This window comes from Cygnus atratus, chromosome 1 (assembly GCF_013377495.2).
Source record: "Cygnus atratus isolate AKBS03 ecotype Queensland, Australia chromosome 1, CAtr_DNAZoo_HiC_assembly, whole genome shotgun sequence".
Lineage (NCBI taxonomy): Eukaryota > Metazoa > Chordata > Aves > Anseriformes > Anatidae > Cygnus > Cygnus atratus.
Window position 1 is genome coordinate 185,200,536 of NC_066362.1, and position 14,909 is coordinate 185,215,444.

The window sequence follows — 14,909 nt, forward strand, 5'->3', positions numbered from 1 at the left end:
TATTCATCTTACACATAACCCAGCACTTTCCACTCCCCTTACTGCATGCTGTAGAGGTGTAACAGGAGCCATGAGCTAGTAAGATCTGGAAAAAAGTTTGTGTGTTCCTTCTTTGAAAGGTGCTTTCCCAATACTTCCCTTGCAGCTATTTTGAGGTAACATCTGTGTATCTGACACAGAAGTAAATCAACATGTTTTCTTCTCCTTTGAGTTCCGTTCTTCCACTAATTAGCCAGGCAGGCTGGCCGTCAGTCCCAGCCACTGCCCAAGGTGATAGCTTTGTTTCAGATCAGTGTTTCAGTCTGTCCTTTCATCTGTTTTCAGTTCTACACGCACATATTCATTGCACTTCGGATGCTTGAGGTTGAAACAGCGTCTGTCACCCCAGAGATAATGCAGCAGCTCTGCTGGCACAATGAGAACTGGTCCAGATATACATTGCTGTGGGAGCAGAAGTATTGTTATCACTTCAGTTTTCCATCAGGGACTAGTGTGCATATATTTTCACATGCAGAAGAGGAGCAGGAATAGCAATAATAGCGATGATTAGCAGGGAAATTTGCATGCTCTTAAGCTTCATCTTAAACTTAAGTTGGATACCTGTATCAAGATTTTGTCCTGTTATTCTGTGCTGCATGTTTGCATATAAATCATGGGGGTTTTATGCTCTGTTGCTTTACTCCAGGTTGGGGATGGGAACCCCCTAAGGCTTTGGAAGGCGTCAGTGGAAGTGGAGGCCCCCCCGTCAGTTGTCCTGAACCGAGTGCTGAGAGAACGGCACCTCTGGGATGAGGACTTCTTGCAGTGGAAGGTGGTTGAGAGCCTCGACAAGCAGACGGAAGTTTACCAGTACGTTTTGAACAGCATGGCTCCTCATCCTGTCCGGGATTTTGTTGTTCTAAGGTAAGCTAAGGGCAGTTCTCCAGTATCTTTGCTTCCTGCACTGCGGACAAGGAAGATCTGTTCTTATCTCACCTCAGCCTTAGCATCTGTAAATTGTGCTTTGAGAACTCCACTTCTGGGCAGCAGCATTTATTTGAAATTAAAATTGTACACCTAGAGCATGCTGACCTTTTCTCTGATGTAATTTGAGCAGCACATACTCCTGAGGCCATAAATATCATTTATTCCTTAGAACAGATGCCTGATAATAGCTGCTGTTCTCTTAGCTTTGTTTGTTGTCAAAACAGTGCAAACAGAACCCAATTGTTTTTTACCCTGCTCCTGCTGTTCTCTGGAGAGTGTTTGATGTTTAGGAGCCAAAGGTTTAGTAAAGAAGATAGCGATGCTTTTAAGTGGAGGTTCTTACATGGTCCCTATATAAGTTGTTATTTTAGATTTGAGGTTGAAGACTTTGTAGACCAAGAAATGCTAACCCACAAAAATCATAGTGTGGAAATGAACAGAAGGAGGTAGTAGATTTGTGTTCTGAGCCTTTTCCAGGGGATGAGATCTCTGAAAGAAATGTATTGCAATATATCAATATTCCAAATTCAGACCCAGTTCTGCCCCTGTCTATGCGCGCATACTGAGCAGACCAAAAAAAAATCCTCTTATGTACATCCTGCCTTTGAAATCCTGGCCCTTTGCTAGCTAGGGGCTATTGTGGAGCTGCTGACATATTTCACTTGCAGGATCAGTCCTACAGTTACTTATTTCAGGATAATTCTGTGCGTTCCCATTCTTGGTCACTGCTTTCTTTGACTGAAATGATGTGCCAGACAAATACTAAGCAGTTTTGACAATGGAAATAGTCCAGTGAGTCAGAATTGCATTAGAGGGAACAAAGATTGAAGGAAAAAGATGAGCCCAATAAAATATAATTTTAATAGTACATCCCTTTTATGAACTTCAGTATTCTCTTCAAGAATGATGACATGCAGATATTGTTGGAATAAGGGAAGAATTATTGGAACTCTTAGATGAAGATTTTGAAAAAAATTTCTATAAGTCTTTACAATGTGAAAACTAGTCTTTCCATTAATCTATCTCTTCTGCCTTCCTACAGAATATTGGGCTTAATTAATTTTATAATTAATTTTCTTAAATAATATTATCAATTTATACGAGTGATAAATTTGGCCCTCTGCGTGGCACCCAGAAGATTGTCTGGGAGCTACAGGGAGGTTTTGATGACCATAATTCTATCCTCTTATTTGCCACTTAATTCACTATTAGGTTTCATGGTGTTTTATGTTCTTTAAAGACCTGCTGTGCAGTCGTATCAGTTAAAGGAAAATCTTGCCATCAAGTCCTCATTCTTTTCACTAACCTAGGCAGAATGACCCCCAAGGACTGAAATATATATCACAAAACAGAATCCTGGTGGGTTTTTAAGGGCTGGAAACAGCCGTCAGGCAGATCTGACAGTTTCTGTTGTTTATCTCTTTTGATTTATATCATTATGTCTAGAACAACGTTAGCCAGTGATATCGCGGTCAATTTGATACGTTATGATTGGTGGGAAGCGAGCAGTGAAATTATAATTCACCTCTGGGGACATGAATACATATATTTTAAAAGACTGCCATTTTCCCCCTTCCCAGTCAAACTGGTGGTTGTGAAAAGATAAAAACGTAGTCCTTTGGGTTTTAATTCACCAGTCATAACGAGGGGATTGGGCTCCCTTGAGAAGACCATAAGGGTAAGAGTATAGGGCCAGTGTTTCATATGCCTGGGATCTGAAGCAGCTCTCAGCTGCCCTGCACGTACATCACTTTTCATTAAAGATTCCTCAGGTGTTTAGTGTTAGTTAAGCATTACAGCACATCTGTGTGTGAGGTGTACCCATTTTTATTGCTGTAAGATATTTATAGAGAAGTACAGCAACCAGCCTAAAGCCATATAACCAAGAGTAGGAAGTCTTCTGAAATCTCACATAGTTTTCTACTTCAGAAATGATGCAACTAAGTGTCATGTAGTTACCAAAATAATGCGGTCACAGCTAAGCACGGTGCAGGCAGTGGCTCAGCATCTCACTGGAGATGTCTCTCCATGTTCTGCATCTCCTAAGACAGCTCATCATTTTTATTAATGCACATACACATGCAAAACCTTCTGAAGTCAGTCTCTTCCTGCATTTTCTTGAATAACAACTCAATTTCATATAAAAAAAATGAAGAATGGTAAAGCATCTGCTGAAGTCCAAACTTCATCAGTCTTTAAAAGCAGCTTACCTGCTTCCCAAGGTGCCATAATCCCTATCTCAGACAGTCTGTAGCAAGGCGATGCACATCATGCAGTACAGTGGAAATTTCTTATTTCTTCCCACAGCATGGGAAAAGAATATAAACTGTCATGTGAGATCCCAGGCAGACAAGTAAGATGTGAGGCACCAGAAAATGTAGAGAATGCTAACAGAACAAGAAAAAATGTTAAGCATTAAAGTCTAGATCTCCTGAACCTGTGAAAAACATCTGTACAGTCTGTCAGAGAGGCTAGAAACTTGGGAGAGGGAAAAAATGAAACAAGTGACAGTGCTCAAAATAAAAATATATCTTAACAGGCCAGCCCAAAACCTGACTGCTTGAGGAAAGAAACACACTGGTAATCAGGAAACAACTACCTATAATTGGCTGACAAATGTGGTGACATGTTCATGAAATTTCACAGTAATAGTACTTTTTCCTGTGTAAAATTTCCTCAATAGTTGTGTAATGTTGGTGAAAGAAAATGTGGTTCTGTGCTCCAGAAAATGCCCCTTTCCTTCTATAATGGAAGAGAGCATACAGCACGGATCCTGGAAGAAGAGGTAGAAAACCACTATTTTTTCAGGGCCTGCAAAAGCATGTTGGTTCTTGCTGTGTGGCATTGGAAAGGAGAAGCTTTCCAACGAGATGTCTCTTTGGAGTAACAGTGAAGAGGAGGGAAGCAAATGGATGGTGCCTTTGTGGGTGCCTGGGTGATCCATCCCTCTATGGGGTAGTTGGTGAGGATTTTGGTTCAGATGTTTGCTTGACAGCAAACCAAAGCCTACCTAAGGAAAGGAAGCGTCAACCTCACTGTCATTCCTAAGCAAGTTAACATGAAATTTCAGCCTTTGGCTAGTTCAAAAAATTAGCCATGTTAAGAATATTTTGCCAGTGCTGCTCAGAGTGTGTAGAGGCAAATGACAACCATGTAATTGTCACCAGCCACCTCGGGAGACCTTCCTCAGCTGCTGTGCATCAGTGGATATTAGCAGCAGAACATCCTGCTAAAATGTGCTGCCTTTATACTTATCATCACCAAGAGTATTGCACGTTAGTGTCATTGATTAAATAAATGCACGTCATTAAAATTAGATGCCTCGAAACATGTCCTAGGAGTTTCAGGAGACAGCGTTGGTAGCAGTGAGGATTTCTGCTGGGCTAAACTGAATTTGCTGCTCTGTAACAGTCTGCATGGGTGCAATGCAACATTTCAGCCTTTGCTGGATGGCTTGTGCTCACTTTATGGCCTTCCCAAAACTTAAGAAAATGGGCTATTTCCTACCCAAATGCCCGTAACATTGCTGGAGTAGTGCTGTATCCCAGCCACTACTGCACTGCACGTCATATGAATTTCCAGTCCTGCGGTAATTAAATTTGTTTGGAATCAGAGTGGATTAACATTTAGCAGGTCGGATGTATGGGCAGAGCGATTGCCTGTCCGTCTGCAGAGGGCAAAAGGCTGTGTCATGCCCTCTAACACATGACGGTTACAAAATCCTTGTGAGGAGAAGCAAAATTTCTCCACCTGGAGCCAGCGGCAATGTCAGTGAGTGGCTGTTCCACATCAGGCTCGGATTCCCAGCTTGGTGGGGGGCAGCAGAATCAGATGGACATCACCTTTCAGGAAAATAATGTAAATAGCACTGATTGCACGATCTCTCCCTGAGTCATCTCAGCAGGTGGGCATTTGGGGGATTGATTTGCCTACTCCTGTACCAAAGTATCCTAACCTCTGAGCATTTCTCATCAGAATTACAGTACCCACCATTAAAATTTATACATTTCCAGGAGGGAAATCTAACAACTGAGCTTGATAGATTTCTGTGGCCTGTCTTGAGCAACAGTCCTAACAAAATTGGTACACAAAACTCCTCCAGGGACACCTAGGACATCACAGGCAACATCTCCATAGGCAAAGTCAGTTAATGTGGCTCTGAGAACTGCTCAGTTTCCCACCCTCTCTGTTTCTCATGGAAACCTTGTGCAGGTTTTGTGGCTGCCTACCTCTGACAATTGCCCACCTCAGTCTTATCCAATCTACACCATGTTCTGGTGCCAGCACTGTATTTTAACTTAAATATGTCTCTTCTCCCACTCTCGTGTTTTTCCCTGCTTGTATTTGTAGGCAATAGTCTTTCATTGGCCTTCCGAGAGATGGCTCTTTGGCCTGACAAAGTTTTTCCACTTACAAGTGGAAAAACAAACTGTAACTTTAACTCTGGTTCTTGCTTCTTTGCCCAAAAGCCTACTTACTAAAGCACTTCCATCTTGAATGTGTTGCTGCAGGACATGGAGGACAGATTTGCCAAAGGGAATGTGCATGCTGGTTGCCATGTCTGTGGAGCATGAAGAGGCTCCTCCTATGGGAGCTGTACGAGCCATCGTGATGGACTCTCAGTACTTGATAGAGCCGTGTGGCTCAGGAAAAGCCAGGCTGACCCATATCTGCAGGATTGACCTGAAGTAAGTATCCTGCCTACAAAAAGCAGATGTCCATTCAACAGGGCAAAAACCACCAGCTCAGAGAGGGGAGGTGCTGGGAACAGAGGGCATGGTTAACATAGCTTTGCTGCTTTGGAGTCCTCTTGTGGTCTTTTGTGTCCACCAAGCTCATTTCTGTGTTCAGCATCTACTGTCATTATAATGTGATCATAGAAATAAAATCTGGTTGTTTGATTACTGCAAGGGAGCACTGCAGAGTACGCTTACAATGACAAGTATTCAAATTCCCCAACAACACCACAGGCAGCGGGGAGTAGGGGGCATGGCAAGCCCATTCCTGTGGAGCATAGTTCTTGAGTATTTGAATTTCTCAATAACTGTGTCTTTCCATTTCTTCAGAGGACATTCCCCAGAGTGGTACAACAAAGGCTTTGGACATCTGTGTGCAGCAGAAGTTGCCAGGATCAGAAACTCATTTCAGCCTCTGATTGCTGAGGGACCAGAAACAAAAATCTGAGGAAGTGTTCCTGGAAATGTGGACGTGTAAATCAGGGTATGGCCAGAGAACAGGAAGACAGAAAGCAAAGACCTTATTTAAGTTACAGAAGTCTGACCAGACCTGGGTCTGTACAAAGGTGAAAAAGGAATTTTATAGGAAAGTTCTTTTATTCTGGAGACTTCACCTCCCACATCCCTTCTGTATTAATTTCAGTTATTGAAGTAGATCTTTCCTCAAAGAGCTTTTATCTTTATTACTTTGAAATCAGACTATTGCCATTACTTGTGTGTTACATAACTCTGGTATTTAAAGGCTTCTGAGAAGCATATTTTAATTGTAAATAAATTATGTACAGTATGTATATATTTATCTATATTATATCTATCTATATATAAGTATATGTATAAATTAATTATTTTGTATATAACTCAGTGCTTTGTAGAGGAAATCACTTGCATCAGTTGGACCTTAAATGAATCCATCACTTGTTTCTTAGTGTGTCACTGCTACATAAGCTGTGTTTGCTATTATCACAGGGCTACCAGACATAATCCGTGTGATAACAGAAACGTCTTTTCTTGAATTTGTTTTGTGTTTGTGTGCTATGAGAAGGTACCTAGAAATAGATGTAGGAAGAATTAAAAGAGCTAAGGAGGAGAGAGGTTGTTGTATGTTTAAAAATAATGAGGAGAGGATCCGTTTCACCAAATAAAATACGTGGAAATGTAACTGAGATAGACATTTTGAAGGCTGTTTATATTCAGCTGCAGAAAGCTTGTGACTGTTAGTACAAGATATCATTGAAAACTTACCTATTGCCTTAATTAATGGTATATCTGCCACTAGAGAACCTCACTATTTGCAGTGTTCAAAGTAACTGCTTTTTCTTAAAAAGTACAAGATAACGCCATGTGTACTGAGGTGTCTGAAATCAGACTGCTAAGTTACTAAGCTGTAAATCTTTTGTTTAGCATTTTGTCTAGGCTCTGAGTAAGCATTTCTGTCTTGTTCTTTCCTTCTTCCATAGAGATGGCTAATTATTAAGAAGCTCCAAAGCAGATTTTCCACATCCAATGGACACAAAGATGTGCAGATGAATAAATACCATGCCTTTTAATGCTCATACTATAAAAATAACTGAACTTTTTAAAGCTTTTAAACACATCTCAGAGATTTAAAAGATTAAATGCAGGTTATACTTGGGAAGATCGCTTTTATAATAACAGCAAGCATTTTTGTATTATATTGCACTGATCTGCATGATCCTGCCTCTGTATGCATTGGTCGGAGCAGGATCAGCCCTGACTATGAGGAATAGGAGCCATTTAAGCCTGTTATATCATTTCATTTTCAGGGACCTATTATTTTGCTAATGGAAGAATGCTTTAAAAGTAATAATAAGGATTTGTTGATGTTACCATTGAGGCAGGGTTCTCTTTTTTTTTAACTAACCTAAGACCAAAAGTGATATTACATCTACAATTCAGTAAGAATGTACAAGCCTGTTGATACTGTTCTTCATTAATCACATGTGTTCACTTTGACTTTATTTATTGCTGCATAAACCAGCCAAGTCATTCATAGCCAGTGTTTTAGCTCAGTCCTTCCAACAAAAGCCACTGAGAGTTAGTATGTAGCCAATTAAACACCGGAGACATTTCCTACCTGAAGCTACAGTCTTGCGCCCTGATCCAGTAAATGGTGAAGTCTTCCTGTGCAGTGGCTCTGCCAGTGCTTTGAATCTGCCCCAAGAAGAGGGGCTGTGGGTAGACAATTGCTGCTAAAGCACGGCCCCACGCACCATCGTGCACATGCATAAGGGCTGTGCTGGTGGGGGGGGGACCCCCACCATCTGAGGAAGTGAACCTGCAGGAGCTTGGGGTAGACAGGGGAAGGGTGACCCAGCACGGTGCCACCGTAGAGCAGCAAGACCCTGAAAAAGTTAGTCATCTTCCCCCCTGTGAGCTGCTCTTATCTTTCTCTCTGTCTCACCCGTTTTTCATTGTGCGACTCATAGGATCAGGGAGGCAGGTTGGCTGTGAGCTCCTGTGTTGAGTTTATGGTCAACATTAGGTGCAACATACAACCATCGGGTGTTTTAAAGTATTAAGAGAGAGTGCTCTCACCCTATGTGCCCATAATGAGGTCCAGGTGCTCCCCAGGTGGCAGTCGACCACCATTGCCCATATCTCACCTTCCTGGGAGTGAACGGTGGCTCTCCAGGTGCTGGGGCAAGGCCAGTCCCCTGCTGCCATCAGAACCGCGATCACAAGATGCGGCACCTCTTCCCAGTAATGCCTGTAGCCGTGGCAGCAGGCTTCATGACGGCTGTTTTCCAAAACAGGAGCAATTAGAGCACTGCTGCTACATTAGTTTGCATAAATGAATACAATAGTGCCTCAGTATTAATGGACACAGATTCTCTGGCATTGGGAATGGCAATTGTCTGACACTAAGCAATTCCTTAAGGAAGTGAAGGGAAAACCCGGACAGTGGTTTTACCCTGTCTGAAAACTCAGCTGGAAGGGCCCCTCTGCCACCTGCTACCATTAGCAAGGTAGGTTTGTCCTCCTACCATTGCAAAAGCTCTGTCATGTGCTTCCAGCATCTCTAAGCCATGTATCAATGAAATACATTTTCATTAAAATGCGCATTATGCCATGTCTACCATTCAGCTACCACAGTATTTTTTATTGTTATGTTGCCATTGAGAATACATTACGATGATTACATTTTTAAATGTTATATTCATATCAATACCTCATATTTTTACCTCATCTGTTGGTATCAGTCATTAGTTGTAAATAAATAATTGCAGAGTTGAATAAATTTGCATACACTAAAGAATCAAATTTCCTTAACGTGTTTATTTCATCCATTGGCTAAGGACGCAAGCACGGTACACTTAAGCTGTTCCTTTCTTTATTACAACCTGCTGTACACTACGCTGATCTGATATGAGACTTCAATAACTGTTTTAGGCTCAAAATGATATTGTTATCTATTATGATTATCCTATATTGTCCCTAAGTATACCAGAACTTCATGGCAAAGACATGTAAGGGAAAAGTATTTTCCCAATAAGCCATTGGGTTAGGATGGCTGCCTTGTGAAAGGTAAACTCAAGTCTGCAATAGTACTTAGGCTCCTGACTCTCCTGAATTCAGCCATGTTTCTGCATCTAGATACTCGTCAATAATCTGTGTCTAGGTTTGTGAGAGTGACAGTGGAGCTGGGATGCTGAATGTTGGGTTCACATTTTCTGACATTAGCCGTCTCAAATCCACCAAGCTGCTGCAAAAGAGTAAAAAGATGCAACAACAGAACAGTGATTCCTGTGGTTTGTCTTACATGTATCTATGGATGGAATTAATTTCCCTTCAGATGAGCCTGTATCTCTCCAACTCTCTTGAATTATTGAAAGAAAAGGAGTCTCAGCAAACAGGATACAGAGGAGGAAGTCAGCTATGAGATCATCTAGGAGGGAATAAGTCTGTATGTACCACCATTCAGGGAAAGCTAATTATTATAATTTGGAATGAAAGAAAGCACTTCTTTCCAATTCTCTGCCATGATAGAGATAAGCAGCTGTGTAAGTCTGTTCTTTATTGCAAAAAAAAAAAGTACAGTATGTCATCTGATCTCATTCCCAGCTCTCCTTCCACCCACCTGTAGCAATGTCAGGGTAAATAAACCATCCTAACCCTAACTGCACTGATGTTCAGCTCCTGGTGTGTGCAGCCTTTACAATGTTTACTTCTCGGGCATCCATCATCCTTATAACCTCTTGCAGAAGTCATAAACAAGGCATACCTCTGTCTGATGCACTTGCTCTGCAGAATCAGTATCAGCCTTAGAAGATCTTGGCATGCCTAAGAAACGCTGCTCTTTGAAGCGGCAGGTAGTTGTTAGAGAAGAGCACAGACTGAACATACTGAAATGACTGTGAGATGAAAATGTTGAAAGAAATACACAAGAGACTGCAAATTAAGTAGGAGAGGATGAAAAATGATACTGTCACTTTAGTTCAGTAGTGACATGGGAGAACCAGGGACAGAATACAGATCTTGCCAGACAGAGAGCAGCACTTAAATGGCATGAACCACTCATTCTTTAGCAAGGATTTAGCATGGATCTAGCATGGGCATGTCATGCTCTCCTTGCCAGATGTGGAACTGTTACAGCTACACCAGGGCTTCATTGGGATTGGTACTAGGCCAGGCAGATCCTGTTAAAACCTCATCGCAGTGTGCCAGGACTGAGATACGGGACATCAAACCCCAGATTCAGAACAAAGTGTGTGTTCAGACTTTGCTAAAATGTACAAATTTAAATTATGAGGCATTTAGTTCCCATACACTCAATATCATGGTCACCTAGCTACAGTATGTAGAAGCAAAGACTTTTGTCCAAAGATGATGCCGAGCAGATACACGCATAGCACTTTGCAACTGTAGACTGTCCTGCTTCAGGGTGCAAGAAACTGAGCTCAGCAAACACACCAGTGCTTGGAAAGGGAAGGCTAACACCGAGCTGAGCAATGTCTGGGTCAACGAGTAAACAAGAGGGAAAACATAAGTACGCTGTAGATAACCATTTGCCTGTCTTTTCTAGGCTTCACACACTTCCTAGATACCCTCCCTAATCCACAAAACACCCCAGACACCAGAAACTTTATGCTTCTAATGAAGGCATTTCTAGCATTCTTTGGTCTAAAAACATGGATTCTTACCTCCTTCCATCCCTTGATTCTGAAATGAAGATGTCTAACCTGGTACCCTACTACTGACCTCTCACCAATACTTATTTTCCTCTGCTCCCTTCTGCTGTCTGTGCCCAGCTCTAGAGCCCCACGTGCACCACAGCAGGCGAGACAAGGAGGCTAATGGTCTACACACCACGGACTGCTCTTTACCTTGAGCAGAGACTTGAACCACAGCATGCATTTGGTTGGCACCAATTTGCAAGGAGACAAGATGAGGTCCAGGTTGTGACTGCACTTTAACGAGAAAATGCCTTGCTCTGTGGCAGCCTCTTCTGCACCAGCAGGAAACCGCCCTGCTTGGAGAGAGCAGCTGCACGGAGCTTCGCTGACGTGCCAGCGAGAGGCTCACAGCTTATTTCTTAATCAAAATGCTCGATTTTGCAAAAGGGCACTAGGGGAACTCAGGCTAAAACTGCACATTCTGCTCTTTCCTTCTCACCTGCTTGTAGCAGCTCTGAGACAGACGTGGCTGAAATACAGAGCCAGCACTTGCTACAGGGAGGATTTGCTACAGCTTGCAATTTATGGGCAAAAATGATCCACATGGCCATCTGCTCCTCCCCACACCATGCCTGGCCCTCTCCGGAGCCTTGCTGGAAGAACTCCTTTTCCTTGAGAGGCCGCCTATCGAGTTACTATTTATTTATTTTTTTAATTAAATGAATGTGGGAACCGCAGGTGGCCAACCAGAGAGCAGTAACCCTATCGGCAGCATCTGCTGGCCGGCAGCGCCCCGCGGCGTGTGTGGGACAGATGCGAGCTCGGTGCCTGCAGGCAGCCTGACCCCAAACACCCCAAACCCAAGCTGAGCGGCAGCCCAGGCCCGACCAGCTCCACCACCCCACTGCACCTCATCAGCTCCATCCGGGCTTGGTCTTGATGGCAGTAGAAGCTTCATAGACCAGAAGCACCAGAGGTGGTTTGGCTTGATCATGTGCAGTGGCTATTTTTTCCCCAGTCTCCTTCAGTTTTGGAATGTGCCGTGGGGCCAGTTGAAAGCCAGGAGCTGATTTACCCACCCCCAGCACCTCTCTGCATGCAGCAGCGTTCTCTGTCACCGATCAGCACAAGCCAGGAGCCGACCACTGCTGTGAGGGCAGGCCTCTGGCTTCATGGCTGCCCCAGCATCCTGCCCAGTGCCGGCCTGCTCCTCAGGGTTGGGCATATAAGGATAAATTGTGATATTTTAGTTCTTTAGCCTGGATTTCTGTTTCCCCAAAGAGTCATCTTCACCTCCCTTTCTTCCAGGCCTAGGGAGGAGTCTGTATTTGGGGCATGGAGGGATGAGATCTGCTGCTGAGGCTGCGTCACCACAGGTTGTTGGCTCCCTCCTGGGACGGCAAGAGCGCCACTGGGTGCCATTTCAGAGCCATTTCAGATCCAGCTCTTGGCTGTCCACCTTCTCTGCTTCCCCCAAGGCTGCTGAGATACAAACATCACCTTGAGTGGGGTTTACTCCCTGGCCATGCTGATGCCAAACTGTGGCTTTTTGTCTTCTTGATCGTCCCTTGTCTCATGGCATTCTCTTGGCACTTGGAAGAGGTGCTGGGACACTTGGAAATAACTGAGCAATGGCATCTGTCTCACTGCTGACATCACCAGGACAGTGATGGAAAAGTCTGGGCCTATTATCAATGCAAATAAAAATAATTGCTGCAAATAATGAAAAATTAAATGGGTGTCACTGGGCTAAGCCAAAATGTTACACTGTGGCCTCTTTGGCCTCCCAGGGTTTCTTGCCTTGGGCAACCTTTTTCAGCAATCACTTGTATTTATCAGAAAAGAGATACAGTTATTGCACTTGGGTTTTTCAAATAATTGAGTAATTTAATCTTTTAAGTGCCTCTGAGATCACTTGTTGTAATTAAAGACAGAAAATGAATGGCTGAAGTATAAGAGCACTGGAGGACTTTAGAAATGAATGTGTCCTTGACTGTGTCGCCTGTGCATTTATATAATGATTATCCTGCATTAATATGACCATATAGATAAAAAGAGAAAATAATAAGAGCTTGGTTGCATTATTTTTTCTTCCAGCCCTATAATAACGTGTCACCAGCTGGAGCAACGTGTCAGCACCCTGTCAGGACCAAGCAGGAGCAACCATGTGCTGTGTAGTGCACGACCTTGCAGACTCCCAGTCCAAGACACAAGGAAAGGCAATATCCGCTCACATGTCCTGCAGCAACGTAGCTGATCAATGACTTACAAATGTGTATAAAATCCACAGATTTCCATTCGAGGTGGACTTAAAGGCTCAGCTAGCACTGAGAGAGGCAACTGCAACACTGACAGCTTACTTTATGAGCATTTATTTTTTCAGCTTTTGGGAATAAGAACTGTTTGATCCTTGTGGAGAGAGGGAAGGGGAAGGGTTGCTGCAAAGTAGTAATTATCCACAAAATAATCCATAAGGCCTGTAAACAGCATTTTATCTGCCAAATAAACTATATGCCCTGGTATACCTACGTCACACCTTGGTATTTAGCTACCCATTTCTCAGCCCAGAAATGAATAAACACTTGCCCAAGGAGGCAGCAGGGGCTGGTGGAGGAGCTGAAGCCAGCACTGCTGCATTCCCCATGTGGTGCCAAGCACAGGGATTGTGCCAGGCCCAGGCTGTGGTCCCTCCAGTGGGCTCTGATGGCCAATGGGGCTGCAGCAGCTGCAGCCCCCTCATCTCCCCTCCCTGTCCCAGCAGGCCCCGCAATGCCCTCCAGCATGTGCTGTTGCTTCTGCCAGTCTACAAAACTTTGTCACCTCGTAAAACTTTACGGTGCAGGTAGTTTTATACCATTGCACCTCTTGAACTAACCACTTGGCCAATTCGCGGCTCCCTCCAGAAGCAGATTTCTGTGGTCAAGTGTTTAGTTTGTGCAGCACTGCCAGCTTGCAGTGCTGCCCAAGGCCTGTTGTGGAGCCTGGAAGGCAGAATAAACCAAACCACACCAGCTTTTTGCTCAGGCCCTTCTCAGCCAGCATCATAGTAAGGCGTTTTCTGCTCTGGAGGTGCTCAGCCCCAGGCTTGCACTGGGGCATTTGAGACTTCTCCAGCTCCTGCCAGTCAAGCAGGTGGGACCGAGAAGATTTTGCTGCATTCCTCTCCTTCCCAGCAAGGACCAATGCCATGAAAAATCAGTTGCAAGCACATTATACATCATGTGTTAGGAGGGAAGGGCTAAGACTCATTCCCCTCCCTGCCAAATAAGAAACCACCCAAAGTCTTTTGTGTTACTGACTCTCATCTTTTGTAAAGGAAGAAACTATTTCTACTAATAGAGTTGGAAACTAATCCAAGCTGAAGGGAATTTGCAGCATTTAAGAAAACACCATCCCTGCCATCACCACTGTGTTGCTCAGCATGCCAGTGACACCGACCACCTCTCCCACCCACCATTGCCCAGTTTCCCCAGGAGCACATTTGGGTGAGATCAGGAGAGCCAGGGCTGAATGACGGTGCTTCACCATGCTGTGTTGTGAGCAGCTCTTGAAACAAGGAAAAGGCTTTTGACCTACAGTAAGATTCAATACATAGAAGGTAAATCTATTAAGGGACAAATGTGACAGAGGCAGGCATTTCTCAGGTTAAATCCTCTTTTTAAATTATATTGTTTGAGCAAAGAATACCCAAAGTCCCATGGCCCATCAGGGGCTACACAGACATTGTCCTCCCAGCTCTCAGGGCAAGGAACTCACACATTTTCTTGTGCCTTTGGCTTTTCTGTCTTGCTTTGTTAATATTTTCCATGGCTTCTTTCTGCTTCTCTGGCCCTTTTGCCACTCCTTCCCAAACACACAAAGAGTGCAAATAATAGCCAGCAAAATGTCAGCACCCAGAAGCATCTTGACTGCAGGCTGCTGTTATTTCAGCTTTCTGGTTTCTTAATGAATTTGATTTTCTCAGAACTGCGTGATAGAGAATGTTTTTGTTCCACTCGCTATACAAAACAAAAGCCTCTGATATGCCAGACTCTGCTACTTTGATCTCACCTTATTATACCTTCTTTTTTCA

At 43.6% G+C, this 14,909-nt stretch overlaps 1 protein-coding gene across 9 annotated transcripts in view; it reads left to right on the forward strand.

Moving 5' to 3' along the window:
- The window catches only part of STARD13 (StAR related lipid transfer domain containing 13), a 302,366-nt gene extending 288,904 nt beyond the window's left edge, over positions 1 to 13,462 (forward strand). For 7 of the 9 annotated variants that reach the window (XM_035542430.2, XM_035542431.2, XM_050711992.1 and 4 more), the window contains 3 exons: positions 686 to 903; positions 5,478 to 5,654; positions 6,033 to 9,365. In XM_035542430.2, coding sequence (XP_035398323.1) covers positions 686 to 903; positions 5,478 to 5,654; positions 6,033 to 6,150 — 513 coding nt within the window. In that variant the 3' untranslated portion in view covers positions 6,151 to 9,365. Of the gene's footprint in view, positions 1 to 685; positions 904 to 5,477; positions 5,655 to 6,032; positions 9,366 to 12,934 lie in introns of those variants that run through there. The other 2 variants (XR_004778000.2, XM_035542439.2) reach the window with 2 other exon arrangements.
- The last annotated feature ends 1,447 nt before the right edge of the window (positions 13,463 to 14,909 follow it).